The following is a 16931-nucleotide window of genomic DNA, read 5'->3' as shown; positions in this document are numbered from 1 at the left end:
GTACATTAGTAGAGAGCTAAATGAGACAATTGGAATCTAATTGATTTACAAAGTGAGGCAAAAAGAAATTAGGCAGCATTATTATCCAAAAACAAACAGACACTACTTGTCTCCCTGTACATAGCTGCAAGATATTTTTTATGCAGATTTCAAACAGGGACATATATAAGATATCTTTAATTTTTCTTTGCAATGTTATACTGAAATAATTTGGTAATAATTTGGGTTATGTCAGCCTTTTCACTATGAATGGAGACACTAAGTATGTTTATCTAGTGCATATTTTTATAATGAGTCGATTAGTGAGTGCAGGAATGAAACATGATGGTGTTTTGCATGTAGTTTTTTTCAGAAAAATTAACAACAAAACTAAGTGTTAAATGACATCTAAACTGATGATAAACCTGTTTTATTTTGAGCTGCAAGAAATTCTGTATATTCATTGCATGTTTTATGGAAGAGATTAGCAAATTATTCTACTCTATATTAAAATGAATTTCTCCGTGTGTGTGTGTGTGTGTGTGTGTGTGTGTGTGTGTGTGTGTGTGTGTGTGTGTGTGCGCGTGTGTGTGTGTTATTTCCATATGGCTGTCTGAATGCATGTGTACACATTTAGCCATGATTTCATTGGAGAGTTTAGCACAAGCTACAGAGAATTGTCCAGAGGCCAGTCCCAGTTTAATGTATATGAGGTGGGTGACCTGCTGGCTTTCACAATTTATTTTTTTATTTTTTTATGCATGCCTTTCTCTAAATGTTCTCCTCAAATTATATTCTCCTTAAGGGACAGCTGACATACACACTGTTTTTTTTTTTTTGTTTTTGTTTTTAATTTTGAGACCGAAATAAAGGAATTAAATAATACACCAAGTGCAATATAATTTTTATAGCATTTGAGTTTTTTTTATTGATGTACTGTGTTATATTAATAAAAAAAGAAATTAAATGTGCAAATCTTTATTACAGTTATAGTATAAAATGATGTAACAGTTACAACAGAGCAAGGATTAAATTAAGGAAATTTGTAAGAATGTTAATTGTAGCGTGGGCAGTGATTAGCACTGTCGCCTTGCACTTCCAGGGCTTGATTTCTAGCCAAAGATGATTTCTGTCTTTGTGTGCATGGAGTATGCATGTTCTCTTCTTGCTTGGTGGGTTTCATCTGGGTGCTTCGGTTTCCTTCCCAGTCCAAAGATCAGCAGATTAGGCTAACTAGTGTTCAAAGAGTGTGTGTACTATGTGTGTGTGTCTCCTGGGATAGGGGTTGTGGGTCAGGGAGAAGTGGTGACAGCCATGGCAATGCTGTCAACCAAAATGGCATGGTGCTTAAAGACCTCCACATTCCTATTAGAGGCCGAAGTGGATTTGACACAACAGGAGCACATTTTTTGATCAATTCGGATGGCTCCTCGAATCTGTTCGTCCTTATATGCATGATTGTTATTATTTTTTTTGCATTGGATTGCTTCCTAATGATTGGCTAATTAGATAAAGTGACTAAATTAATAGTGCTTTTTTGTCCTCTGGCTTGGATGTTGTTTGAGAGGCTGCCACTTAGCCTTCTAGCTTGTGCTGTGCTAGGTTGGCTGCCATGTCAGCTCCTTGCAGCGCCCAACATCCAGAGGAGCTCCTGGATAGTTCTAAGTTAAACTGGGTGTTGGTCACGTCTTGCAGTGTGGGACTATGACTCCTGTACCCATCTGCTCTTGTACATCACATGTCACTGATTGCATGCACTTGTGTTTCCTTGTGTCTTGTTTTGCATTAATATTTATGTTGTTGTTTTTTTGAGTATGTTCTTGTCTTGCAGTTGTCATAGTTACTTGTTGTTACTTTGTGTTCCTGCTTAGCTCATGTTCATATTTCTTCGCCTTCTTTTCATATTTGCTGTTTGTAGTTACAATATCTTCTAATCCCTCTGAGAATAATGGTCTGCACCTGAATCTGCTTGTGCCTTCAATTCCTGGCATCTTTACAATGTTACTTACAGAAGACTGCAGCTTAAACAATATTAAGTTGTTAATTGATAGTAATGTGGCTTGTTTAAATTGAATAATGAAAACAATTATTTATATCAGTACAAGCCTTTAAAATATCATAATGTAATTTTTTATTAAATTATGCAATCTATTCTTATATTATTTGCCCATTTGTTCAGAATGGGGGGCATACGGGTCAGTTAATGATTTGATGTAACCTGTGTGTTGCTGATGACAGAAAGTGATTGCTTGCTATGAGTTAAGGGGAAGGTGGAATGAATGTAAGATTTCACACTCTTCAGATCGAAGCAACTTCGCTCATGCTGGAGTGTTAAAGTATATTACGAGAATCAATGATGAGCTTTTCAGCATGTCTTTATTGATGCTTTAGTGTTTTAGCATCTGCATGAGCATTTCCATATCATCCACATTCAGTCTTGCTCTCTGCCTTTCTTTTATCTCTCAATTGCTCTCACTCACACACACACCCTTTATTTGAAGTGAAAACCACTCCAGAGCTGTTATAAAATGATCAAGTGCTAGCAGCTTCCACCCTCTGTACCTTTATGGTGTGTGTGTGTTTCAATCAAAAATGCTTTGCAGATGTGTAGGAATGCTTTAAGGAATAAAGTTTTGCCCCATATACTGCAGGAAATAATGTGGATTGCGTCATAATTAACAGCAAAACAAGATAAATATTAGATTTTCCAGTATAATATTTATATTAAAGTGTAAAAGCAGTTACAGCTGATGAATGTAAATGTGACTAAGAAAAGAATGGAAAACTTCATATTTGAGTATCATAGACCTTTATGGGCAGTATTTCTAAAATAAGTGACTATGCATATTGTAATATGTTAAAAAGAGTGTACACTAACAATTAACATTTTAGCTTATGACATGAGACAGGACATTATATACTGTATTAACAGAGCTGTTTACAGAAAAGGTCTTCTATTCAAAACCTGACCCACGTAGACCTGACCAAGAACCTTGTAGATATCCAGGGTCCATAAAACCAGTGTTGCTAGTCATTAAGACAGTTTAGGAATAACTGAAAAAGTTTTTGGAGATGACCAATGTACAGTATGCATGCCCCTGGGAGGTGTGTCAGTAACCTTGTAGAACGTAAAAAAACAATCCGCATGAGCAGGACACACTCTTTGAAGATTCATATGTCATAGTCATGCCATGGTGATGACATTCCTCTCTCAGTAGGCCAGTCTCCTTTTAGACATGAAAGCCATTACTTTTTTACCATGACATATGACCAATTGTTCTTAAGTTTGGATGGCTGACATTCTATTTTAAAGTACAGTAGGGTGAATATGGAGTACAACAAAGAATACTGCAGAGTCGCCTTCATGAAATACTTTCAATTAGTTGGTTTTAAAAATTGCCCACTGCTAGGCTTGCTAGTCACTGCTAGTCAAGACCCCTCACCCCTATGGCCATCTGTGTTGAGTGTTTAGGTTCAAGATCAACCCAGAATCACCAGCACTGTTAAGGTAAACTCATTGATTGAGTTGACTTGACATTAGTGAAGCTGTCTACCTGTGTCAATCTTTTCCCAATTTGGGACACCATTTCTTAGTGCAGAAATCTCTGTCCTAATTGTTTCTTGTACCATTGTACAATCTCTGCATGTGAATTGCCCTCCTGGGTCCAGATTCCATGCAAGGTCTCTCAAACCCTGAGCCATAATCACACCTTCCACTTCATAACCAAACGTATGTTGACACCTGGCCAACCCTATCCGTATGTTCTTGTTGAACATCCCATTCCAATCTGTACTCCTGGTTTCCCACTAGATTTTAGAATCTGCCTGTGGTATTGATGCCAATTTAGCTACAAGAGAGTTATTGAGGTCAGGCACTGATTTTGGGTAAGGAAGTCTGGTGTGTGGTCAGTGATCCAGTTTATTTCAAAAGTAATCAGTGGCGTTATATGGGTATAAAGCTAAGGTGCTACAAATATTGCTGTACAGCATAATCCCTGTGCCTAACTTTACCCTACTGGTCATTTAGGTGTTGGTTAGAAAAGCTTTAGAGCCAGATCGACCATCTTTGATTCTAAGAATTTGATTGCTACAACAGATAATTTTTTATGATTTTCTCAGGACGGGCAAAAGTGTAAAAATACAGTTGTACATACTACAAGTACAGTGGTACCTCGGCATACGAATGCCAGGCCTCACAATTTTTTGCCTCAAAAGCTGAAATTTTGCGAGGAATTTTATTTATTGTATATTTTACTTTATTGAATGTGTTTGTAAATGTTTTGATTGTTTTTATATGCAACAATATGATTATAGTGTTGGAACTTGGTAATATTTTTGGGTGGCTGGAACAGATTATCTGCATTTACATTATTTATATGGGAAAATGCATTTCGCAATACAAATTTCACCCTAAGAACTCGCTTCCAGAACGTATTAAATTCGTACAGTACAGTAGATAGAGGTAGGCTTAAAAAATGATGAGTCCATTTTTACAGTGACTGTCTCTTGATTGCCTCACAAATGAATGAAAAATATCTGTCTGTTCCAACAGGTAATTAATCCAAAGAAAAAGGGAAAGAAGAAAAAATACCTCAATTCCGGAACGGTAAGTAGAACATGGGTAGTCCTTATCTACTTCTGTGCAGGGCGTAGGAGTAATCTGTGGAAGGATGTCTGCTATAATTTAAAATTTCCGCTGTCAAATTAGTGAAGCTCTGATTGGATTTTACAGTAAATGGATGCTATGTACTGTAAAATTAATGAGGTGTAATAATTTGCTAGAGGCAATCAGTATGCTCTGTTCAAACTGTCTTCTTGCTCTCTTTCTGTTGTTAGGTTACACTTCTATCATTCCTCGTGGATATTGAAGTCACCTTCCTAGACTACATTAAGGGCGGGTGAGTGGTTATTTCTATGCATCATGTCCAAGCACCAAAATATAGGGCATAGCTACTGTAGGAAATTTCTTTTTGCTTTTATTGAAAACACTGCATGTTCAGTGTGGATTTCCTTTTTTTCCTGTGTAGCATTGTTAAACACAGTGCTGCTGTTCTACAGTGCAGAGCAGCAGGACTTTTGAATGTCACCTGTTTCCTGCTGAGAGACTGAAGCAAAATGAATACATGCAGGCAAAAACTGTGGGTGGATAAGGCCATTTAGCGTGTTGGGAGAAATTTGGGCAGTGTTGATCCCTGCCCAGGTGCGTGTGTGTGTGTGTATAAGCATTTGAGTGGACTGTCACTCTAAAAAAAAAAAAAAACGTGATATACTTATTCGTATATACCAGGCACATAAAAATTAATGATGGTAACACTTTAATGTGGCCCTTTTGTGCTTTATGTCTGTGTAAATGGATTGCCTTTTGGGAAATCATGTGAAGCTAATTTGTGCAAGATAAAAAGTGGGAGAAAGGTTCAATGCCAGTTAGGAAGCAGACACATAATGGAATGTTTTTGGATGGTGTCTCTGTCCCCAGTGTTCCCAATAGGGATAGTGGCTTAGTGGTTAGCACTGTCACGCTTGCATCTCTACGGGCTTTGGCTCCTCGGGGTCGGCGTGCATGGAGTTTGCTTGTTCTTTCTGTGCTTGTTGGGTTTCCTCCGGGTACTCCAGTTTCCTCCCACAGTCCAAAGACATGCAGATTAGTCTATTTGGTGTTCCCAAATTGTCCACAGTTTGTAATTGTAGGTGTGAATGCTAACCGTAGATTATACCACAGTTGTAACAAACGGAAATAAATACAATGGTCGTTGGCCTCCACGATCCTTAGTTGTAATACAGGGGTTTCTAGTTTGATGGATGGATGGAAGTGGATGCTAACTGGTTCCTTGAAGTTAAAGCTTTTCCTCATAGAGAGGTGTAACTATGCATTTTTTTAAATTCTCAGTAAGGGACACGTTGTTTATTTTTTCTTTTCTTGGCTGTTACATGGTACGGGTTTGAGAGTCGCACCATGGGATGTAATGATAATTGTAAGAGCCCTTATGCAAGGCTGCTAAGGAGGTTAATGAAATAGGAGGACGTGAGAGTGCTTATGACACACTCTGGAAGACCTTCCCATTTGGAGATAGCGTGGGATCATTAACTTGAACTAAAAAGAAAACTAAAGAAAATGGAAAACAAACAGAGCTCTGCTGTGTGCTCAAGACCCAACGGGGCTCTGATAACTAAAAATAAAGCTCTTACCCTCTCTCAAAGAGTCAACTCTTTCTAAGGGCTTATGTGTTACTTATATTGTGTTTTTAAACTTAAACTGAGACCAAAAGCATACGCGTGACCAATGGTGTACTGCTCTCTCTCTCTTTTTCTCTAGAACGCCAGCTGTTGTGGCTGGGTCTCAACCTTTGTCTCTGGCTTGTGTTCATGCGCGCTTTGTCGTTGTCTTAGGCCCTAAAGCCATACCGGGTACTACATAATGTTTGCACGAATTTCGCAGGTAGCAGTTGGCCTGGTCGCGCTGATTGTCTTTACGGCGACAGTGCCTGGCAACCGCGCATTCGCAGATCTGCCTGTTTAGAATTCTGTTTGCAGATCTGCCCTTTCTGAACAGCAAATCTCACGAGACCCGCATCGTTACATTGGCAGCATGTGATCTCTTGCTGAGCGGACCAGAGAAATGCATTTGTGTGTTTTATATGGTTGGATCCCCGGTAATGTTTTTGACCTTTATGATTAAGGCATTAAAGAAGCACCTTAATTTACAGAAAATTTTGAATTATCAGTCGAGGATTAATATAGCTAAGTGCTAATGTTTGATTATATTATCTGTCTCCATGAAGTCTTTGTGACATACCATATGATATATAGTGATTTCTCTCTCTTCTACATACCTTTTCATGCCTCATTTCTTTACATCCACTTGGCTCCACTTGGAGTGGAGTGATTGGCACTGTGTATGAAGTGCACCTCATTATCCGATAATTGTGGGATAAGTGTTATTCAGGCATCTGCTAAATTGCAGTGTGTATAATTTCTTTATTTACAAATAATTGCAATTTCTACCTTTTCTGAACATAGGAAATTATTATACCTTTGGGATGTTGAATCACGATGTGTAGATACATATCTTACATTTTAAATCCATTGTCTATATATTCACAAAAATATATTTATTAACTTGTGCAAACAGAAAATAGCATATGGGTACAGAGCTGTTCAGATTATTTGATTTACATAATTATAATATGTTTATTTAATATTTTATTTTATAAAGATTCAAACCGGTTTCAATATGTGTCTGATTAGGCCATGAGAAAAATTAATCTGTGTATTAACAGAGAAGTTAACAATTACTATGACAGGTAAAACATTCTGCAGTTTTGATCTGAATCCATTTTTCTAGTGGCTTGAAACTGTGACATCACAAGCATTCCATGCTACGATTACCATTTGTATTGAGTTATAGTACTAGAGAGTACAATCAGCCTTGATTGACGTTCGTGCTCAAAGGTGTAGAAACTTGCTACGAAGGTGGTCTATTGATTTAGACTCCTTTTTCTGAATCAAGCAACAAGATTCATTTGGTAAATCAGCTTGTGAAAAGTGTGGTTCAATAAAATAGTGTAAGGCGACTAAGAGTAAGAGATGGTATTTAAATGTGTAGTTGAATCATTGATTCATTCATTTTGTATGTTATTTCTGACGGCCTGTTGTCTAGTAATTATACTTAAACCTAACGTATTTTACTTTACATTAACAAGTTCTTTCTTACCCTGAAAAATAAAATACACATTCCTTAATTAGATATGATAAAATATCCAGATCCAATGTTTTTTTATATATAAATTATTTACAGATGCAATGTACACACAATGAGTTTTACAGTATCAGCTATGAAACATAATGGGAACAAGGAGTTATTATACCTACAGTGTCACAAAGTGGCACATAATTGTGAAGTGAAAGAAAAATAACAAATGTTGTTTTAGAAATACATATTTAAAAAGTGTTTTGTATTTGTATTTGTCCGTACTTTTAGAAACGCCTTTAATTAAGACTGCAAGTCTTTTGAAGTGTGTCTCTACCAGCTTTGCACGTCTAGAGAGTCAAATTCTTGCCCATTCTTTTTTTGCAAAATAGCTCAAGCGCAGTCAGATTGGACGGAGAGCGTGTGTGACCAGCAATTTTCAAGACTTGCCACAAATTCTCAGTTGGATTTAGGTCTGGACTTTGGGCCATTCTAACACATGAATATGCTTTGTAAACCATTCTATTGTAGCTCTGGCTATATGATTAAGATTGTTGTCCTGCCAGATGATAAACCCTTGCCACAGTCTCAAGTCTTTTGCAGACTCTAACAGGTTTTCCTTTATGATCATCAACTCTGACCAGCAAGAACAACATCCCCACAACATGATAACATGACAACATGCCACTACCATGCACAATATTAGTTTTGCGCCATACATAGTGTTTTGCATTTAAACCAAAAAGTTAAATTTTGGTCTCATCTGAGCAGAGCACCCTTCTTCCAAATTCTTGCTGTCTGCCCCATATAGCGTGTTGCAAACTGAAAACGGGATTTTGTATGTCATTTTATTGATAATGGCTTTCTTCTTGCCATTCTATAAAAAAGGCCAGATTTGTGGAGTGGACAACTAATAGTTGCCCTGTGGACAGATTCTCTCACCAGAGTTGTGGGTTCTGCACCTCTTCCAGAGTTACCATGGGCCTCTTAGCTGCTTCTCTGACTAATGCTCAGCCTGTCAGTTTAGGTCTTAGTTGGTTTGCAGAACAACTGAATTTGTACTGAGATTAAATTACACACAGTGAAAGCATTTTTTGTAAACAATGAAATTTTTCTTTCACTTCACAATTATGTGCCACTGTATGTGCCCAATATGTGCCACTGTATGTGCCCAATAAAATACACGTACTTGTGGTTGTAACGTAACAAAATATAAAAAAGTTCAAACAATATACAGTGGGGCAAAAAAGTATTTAGTCTGCCACCAATTGTGCAAATTCTCCCACTTAAAAAGATGAGAGAGGCCTGTAATTTTCATCATAGGTATACCTCAACTATGAGCCAAATAAGAAAAAAAATCCAGAAAATCACATTGTGGGATTTTTAAAAAATTAATTGGAAAATTCCTCAGTAAAATAAGTATTTGGTTACCTACAAACAAGCAAGATTTCTGGCTCTCACAGACCTGTAACTTCTTCTTTAAGAGGCTCCTCTGTCCTCCACTCATTACCTCTATTAATGGCATCTGCTCTCAGTATAAAAGACACCTGTCCGCAACCTCAAACAGTCACACTCCAAACTCCACTATGGCCAAGACCAAAAAGCTGTCAAAGGACACCAGAAACAAAATCGTAGACCTGCACCCGGCTGGGAAGACTGAATCTGCAATAAGTAAGCAGCTTGGTGTGAAGTAATCAACTGTGGGAGCAATTATCAGAAAATGGAAGACATACAAGACCACTGATAATGTCCTTGATTTGGGGCTCCACGCAGGATCTCAACCCGTGGGGTCAAAATGATCATAAGAATTGTGAGCAAAAATCCCAGAACCACACGGGGGGACCTAGTGAATGACCTGCAGAGAGCTGGGACCAAAGTAACAAAGGCTACCATCAGTAACACACTGTGCCACCAACACACTGCAGTGCCAGACTGAAGTTTGCTAAAGAGCATTCGGATGATCCAGAAGAGAATTGGGAAAATGTCATATGGTCAGCTGAAATCAAAAAACTTTGTGTTTGGAGGAGAAAGAATGCTGGGTTGCATCCAAAGAACACCATAGCAACTGTAAAGCATGGGGGTGGAAACATTTTCTAAAAAGGGACCAGGACGACTGATCCGTGTAAAGAAAAGAATTAATTGGGCCATGTATCGTGAGATTTTGAGTGAAAACCTCCTTCCATCAAGCAAGGGGATTGAAGATGAAACATGGCTGGGTCTTTTAGCATGAAAATGATCCCAAACACACCGCTCGGGCAATGAAGGAGTGGCTTTAAGAAGCATTTCAAGGTCCTGGAGTGGCCAAACCAGTCTCCAGATCTTTAAAGAGAGTTGAAAGTCTGTGTTGCCCAGCGACAGCCCCAAAACATCACTGCTCTAGAGGAGATCTGCATGGAGGTATGGGCCAAAATACCAGCAGCAGTGTGTGAAAACTTTGAGAAGACTTACAAAAAAAGGTTGACCTCTGTCATTGCCAAAAAAAAAGGGTATATAACAAAATATTGCGATGAAATTTTGTAATTGAATATTCTTTTTTAAATACTTTTTTCCACCATAATTTGCAAATAAATTATATAAAAACCCTACAATGTAATTTTCTGGATTTTTTTTTTCTCTCTCATAGTTGAGGTATACCCATAATATAAATTACAGGTCTCTCTCATCTTTTTAAGTGGGAGAACTTGCACAATTGGTAGCTGACAAAATACTTTTTTGTCCCACTGTAAATGCTTTTGCAAGACACTGTAGGTGACCCATACTTCAGCTCATATGATCCAGTTCTTACTTGTTGCTTTGGGTCCATTCGAAATTCTAAGTAGAGTTGGCACTGAGGAATTTTGTCCTTTGAGGACATACTGCTCAAATCCATTTTTTTTTTTTTTTTTTACACTTTATATAAATATATCCTTATGGTATATACCTTACATTCACTGCCCCATATGATATGCACATACTGAATAGACACAGAGATTTCAAGTATACTTTGAAAGGCACAGTTTAATATTGAAATCATATGACTTTTCAGTAAGGTTCCAGAATTTAATTAAAAATAAATAAATCTTTGTCCTCTATGACATATCTATACCTTCCTGATTTATCAAACCATCCTCCCCACCCCCCTTTGTGTCCTAGCCCAGCCCCATGCCTCCAAACTATAACATCTGCTGGCATTGAGGGTGTGTCATGAGGCATTTTCCAAGGCATGTCACTCATGCATGAACAAAACCCTCCTGCGTGCTTTTGCAGCAAAATAAACATATATTCCAGTAATTGCAACTGTGACTAGATATTTTCCTGTCTGATGCAGTCATTTTGCTCACTATACCTATTTCACAGATGTTTTTTCCCCTTTTTTTTTTACCCATTTTCACAAATGTTTTGAAAAGCAGATGTAACATCTCTTTATTCACTATAATGGCACTGCTGGTGATTACGTTCAAGAATAAGTGCTTGGAATGTTGGTCAGACCCAATAGTTTATGGAAATGTTTAAAATAGTTTTATAAAAATGACCCTTGATGAGAAATCATACTAATACAGACACTTTAATTACACTTTTTATTTCAACATCATTTAAAAGGTCAGCTGCAGCCAGGTTCTGCAAGTCCTTAGAGTTGACTGCACTGATAATTAAATCTGAATATGACGGAAATTGATGCAACATGTTGCAATGTCGCACCATCTATAGCAACCTTTTTTGCACCAGGATTAGTTTTTTATACTTGTCATTGTAGTTGCCTAGCTGTGTAACTTTTCTCACAGATGAAAACTGTCAAAGCAGCTTGGCATCCATTATTATACACTTTACAGTAATGTTAAAATTTTCCTTTTCTGCTTCAGTACATTTGCAACTTTATGAACACACAGAATATAAAATTATAAAACTTTTATGCCAGACAGAGGTGTCAGCTGGGAGATTCAGATGAGTTTTAGATCTTCAATATGTGGCTCCTATGACTCCTATCTTTCAAACTTATTACCTGGATTCATGTTCAGATATAATGGTCTCTATTATACGCTGTTGAACTGCAGAGAGCTCCAGTAAGCAGCAGCTGCTGCTAAGCCTCTATTTATTGAACTGACACTGACATCGTCTATGGGAAGGCACTGATGTGCCATTTTGTGGAATGAAGGAAATCTTGCTTTCTTTCTCTTTTAGTCCCCTCTAGTATAGAGGTGTTTTCCTGTGGGTGTTTTTTCAGCTTTCATTTGACATATGCACTGCTAATACACCCAGATGTTTTTTTGCCTGAGCTTTGGAGACAAAAGTATTTTACCTCTTTTAAAAATGATGAAATATTCTATTTCCAAAAGTTCCACTTCTTTAAGTCAAAATTAATATATTATTTGACAAATTTTAACCATTAATTGATTTAATTAAGTGTGCCTTAGTTTGTTTGTTTGGTAGTTTACTTTGTTAGTAGTGTGGACAGAAAGAACTTGCTGCTCCGAGGTGAATGTTTTATCCACCATTACAGCATGCACATCCATTCTTTCCCGTTCTTTTGACTATTTTTTTTTTCTCACGATCTTTCTCACTGCTAGCTGATGATGACTCCCATAGGTTGTGTCAGGGACAAAACAGATAGCGAATTGCAGGGAAATATAACTGTTCACGCTCATGTTTTTTAATGCATGGGCATCTGGCACAACTATTTTTCCAAGTAGTAAATTTTACAGTACTTATGACATGCTGTGCATACTTTCAGGTTTTAGCATTTAAACTATACCACTGACATTTCAAGAAATGTTAACGTGCTCTCCTTAGGAAGAAAGATTTTATTTCACAGCTGTTACTGCAGGTTGATGTGTTTTTTGTTTGTTTGTTTTTAATTATGCACAAGTATTTAATGTTTTTATTATTCCATCAAGGGGTTTGTAAGGTCAAGCCACTTTTTCTGTGGTCAACTCAGGTTGCTCCATTGATATTTATCAATATTCCTGGTTTTATTTGGTACCCTGTACCTACACTAGTTTTATTGGTGAATTAGTAATAATAATTACTTATTATCTCACTTTTATCACACATTTATTAATGCAAAGTGATCGCTAAGTGAACAGTCCAAACTTCCAAAGTGTGACATCACGTAAAGCCTAGTGTAGAATACCAAAGGCATTACTGATTATTCTTCATGCAATCATAGCTACAGTTTTTACAGAGTGTGATTGTTGTTAGTTTGCACACATTAGCTTGATTAACCTGCCATTTCTGAAATGAAGTGTTTTGATGAAATGAAACAACAAATTGTTGAAACAACAAACTTTTTCATCATGCACAATAGCTGAACACACAGTTTATGACAGTAAAACCTCCCTTTATTTCTCTTGTATAATCCCCTGCTACACCAATGCACTAATCCAAGTGTTTCACTAGTATTTGGATACCAGTGAGGTAGAAAGTTTTCTCAGTGCACCAGATTCATGTCTGCTTCATGTCTCAAAAGCTGGACTCCCAGAAACACTTTAAAAGAATAGAAATGGTTTGAATTGAGGTCAGGACTGTACAGGGGATGTGGCAATACCTCCAAGTCGAGTTCCTATAATATAGAAGTGAGTTTTGTAAATGATTGTGTGTACAGTCCGCACAGACAGGTGCATCTTTTTAGCAAGTCGGCTTTCAAGGATCAGGTGCCCTACTCTGTTCACAAGGATCTGTTCACAAGCATCATCATTCATGGCTATACAATGCTCTTTAAAACATTTGCACATTTTAAATGTTTTACTGCAGCTAAGAGTCTCATTACCATACTGTGATTGAAGTTTTCTATAAAGGTCAATCATTTTTATACCTTTATTCACAAGACATTCCATAAAGTAAGATAGACAGATAACAATGATATTTTGTATATAGTAAGTAAAAGTAAATTAAATTTTAAGCTTAAACATAAGACATGGACATGGTAAAGATTTGCCTAAAAACACCAGATTTTTAGTACCTATCAAGGTGTTTCTTTTCATGCATTTCCATTATATACCCAAATAGGATGACTATGCATATACCGATTTCTGTTTCATCTGGCCACAATGCAATGCCAGCTGGTCAAAAATAGACAGCAGTTTCAGTAGAGCCACAATTCCAGTTGTGTGTCAGATGTGCAATGAGCTGAATCAACTAGCTGAAGGTGATTTTGCTTTGTGGGAGAGAACAGGAAGAGGAATGATCGTGCCTGTTCACCCCTTCAGCTGGAGGCTGCCCTCAGAGCAGATGGTTGGAGGAATGAACAGGGCATCATCTACATATTCGGGCATGTTCACTCAAATCTGCCTCAGTCTCTCCATATTTTCTATTTCCAAGCATCTGTTAATAGAGCCAGACCAGCAGAAGGGTATTCCTTATAGAATACCACTACCCAGTGAGTATGGAAGTCTGTTGTTGAGGGTCGTGGATTGATTTAAAGTACCAAAACTGAAAATTACATTAGCAAAACATGATTTTTATATGAATTGCTACTTTTGGAATGCTAAATGATCGATTTACAAAAATAGGTGGTCAATTCTGTAAATAAGCCTCTAAGAGTGTAATTAAGTAAGGAAAGAAGAATGACTGGGTGTATAACGCCAAAGCAGATCTTTTTTTTTTTTAAGCAGACATAATTTTTTTTATTCCTCTTATATATAAACACACTAAGTTGCCTTTCTTGAGCTCTTGATCGAGGCCATTAACCCTATCTGCTCTAGGTCTGCTATATGCTGGCTGACCCTGTGCTCTGACTCTAGCTTCTTAACTAGGGTACTGTATGTAAAAATTGCAATTTCCCTCTGGCATTAATGAAGTACTAATTATTTGAGTAGTGGTGGCTTAGTATATTAAGGCTCAGTGTGTTAAGGCTCTGAGTTACTGATCGGAAGATCAATTGTTCAAGCCTCAGCTCTGCCAGGTTGCTACTGTTGGGCCTTTGAATAAGGCTTTTAACCCTGTCTGCTCCAGAGGCGCCGTATAATGGCTGACCCTGACCCCAGCCTACTAACAAATATGCTACAGTACATGCGAGGAATAAAAAAAACTACCCAGTGTTGTAATGTATATGTGACGAATAAACGTAATAATAATACATTTTATTTATGAGCCCATTTGAAGCACCCAAGGACACATTGAACTTAAACAGTTGAAGAACAACAACAAAAGAATGAAGAACAAAACTAATAAACAACAAATACAATTAAAGATTAACAAGATAAGTATAGCATAAAATTAATTAATCAGTAAGTTGACAGTTCATAAGTAGAAGTCAAACAAGTAAATAAGTAAAATGAATTCATTTATTACATTTCATATATAAAACAAATACTAAAGTTGATATGCTAAATAAAAAAAGATAAGTCTTGGCAGCTGTTAGGAGAGAGTCGCATCCAGAGCCTTGGCACCACTATAGAGAATGCTCTAGATCCCAATGGGGTAAAAGTAAAGCCTGACACTGATAGAATTCCATCTGAGGCAGATCGCGATGATCGGGCAGAGGCATATGGTGTGATTGGTTCACTAGAGCAATGTTTTGTAAAGCTTTAAAAAAAATTACACAATAAATAAGGTGCCAGAATTTGACAGAAATTATATTTTAATTAAAGAAACATACGTTTGATTTATTAAAAGTTATGTTTAATGTTGTGTAATGATCATGAAACAAGTTACTATAGGAGCTATAAAACATTTTCTCCTTCACAAAAATGAAGCCTGTTACCTAGAAACTGCAAAGCTCTCTGTCTTCAAGACTTTACCATGGCGGGGAACTTAAAGGAATAGTAGATACGCCTTCACAAAATGCTATATAACTAGCAATAATCAGACATTCTTAAACGAGTTTGTGTTAATGTTTATGTTAATTTGTAACATCTGCCATGCAGGTCCTGTGTAAAGTTGCCAACAACAATGTATAAAAATGAATTCTTTAATATAAATGTGATTTGACTTTTGAAACCTCTGGTTCTCATTTCTCCATTTCCTTCTTCACCAGTTCTTTGTGTAGCCGCCACTTTTCATCAACTCCGTTGCTATCTGCAAATGTCTCTCATAATGAGCTTGCCATCTTGCGTATGGATAATAAATAAGCTCATATAATAAGACTTGAGCTTGCGAGGCAAGTCTGTTTGTTGTCACATTGCTTAGCCTTTAATCTGTGCCACTAAATTAATATATTCCTGAAGAGTTTTTCACAGCTGGCGTTCTGAAGAATAATTAAACTGATGGTTTAATATGAAACAATGTGTTGTTTGTATTTCATTGTTTATAATTTATTGTGTGTGTGTGTGTGTGTGTGTGTGTGTGTGTGTGTGTGTGTGTGTGTGTGTGTGTGTGTGTGTGCGCGGACATCTTCAGTTGTAAACTGACACACACACACACACACACACACACACACACATCCCACCCCCACGCACATGCACATGCACAGTAGTTATCCCGCAACAAAATATAACCACTAGAATACAAACAAACTGTTTGCTTTTAAAACATCGGTTTAATTAAAGAATGCCAGCTGTGAAGAACTCCTCAGGAATATATTACCTAAGTGGCACAGATTAAAGGCCAAGCAAAATGACAACAAACAGACTTTCCTTACAAGATCAAGTCACATACTGTATATACAGACACACATACGTAAACATATCTAATTCATGGTCTCCTCCCAGCCTTCCTGATACCTGTGATTTACAGAAAGACAAATACATGCTTCTAGAAATAGATCATTGTTGGTGTACACTCTGGGTCTGTCTAGTTTTACGGTCAGCCTCACCTTATAAGAAATAAGTACTAAGCTAAATATAAAGGAGAAACCACTGCCTAATAGAATCCAATGTGTTTAATGTGTTTTTGCCTCTGGTTGCGAAATTTTTCTTATTTAAAGTCATTTGCAACTAAAGCAGGATGCATCATAATTATATTTTTGAGCAACAACTTTCACAACTGCGATTACATGGACAATATGTCTTCAGTCCAATTGATATCATTCTAATTAGAGATTCCAGGTTAGTGCACTGATCTGTTACAATGTGCATTTATAGTACCTGATCAGGAACAACATTTAAGCCTTATAACTAAAATTGCGCCGACAATTGGTGAATAACTGATTAAAAAAATAATAATAATAAATAAATAAATACCGGGTTATATGGAATTCCTGCCAGTGTATACTGTATTTAATACGTAGCACAAAAATGCTTAGGGTTTTATGGAAAACATTGTTAAAAATATAAACAAAGAAGGAAAAGAAAAAAGGAGATGATGAAGAATATTTTGAAACCTTACAAGAATATTCAGTTCATTCAGTAGA

At 37.0% G+C, this 16931-nt stretch overlaps 1 protein-coding gene across 1 annotated transcript in view; it reads left to right on the top strand.

The window, feature by feature from the left end:
* Positions 1-16931, top strand: part of LOC128534183 (copine-8-like) — a 127342-nt gene that overhangs the window by 88865 nt on the left and 21546 nt on the right. Inside the window, 3 exon segments of the mRNA XM_053508506.1 lie at positions 617-692; positions 4532-4585; positions 4816-4877. Coding sequence (XP_053364481.1) covers positions 617-692; positions 4532-4585; positions 4816-4877 — 192 coding nt within the window.

This window comes from Clarias gariepinus, chromosome 12, assembly GCF_024256425.1.
Source record: "Clarias gariepinus isolate MV-2021 ecotype Netherlands chromosome 12, CGAR_prim_01v2, whole genome shotgun sequence".
NCBI lineage: Eukaryota > Metazoa > Chordata > Actinopteri > Siluriformes > Clariidae > Clarias > Clarias gariepinus.
This window is presented reverse-complemented; position numbering and strand designations above follow the sequence as displayed.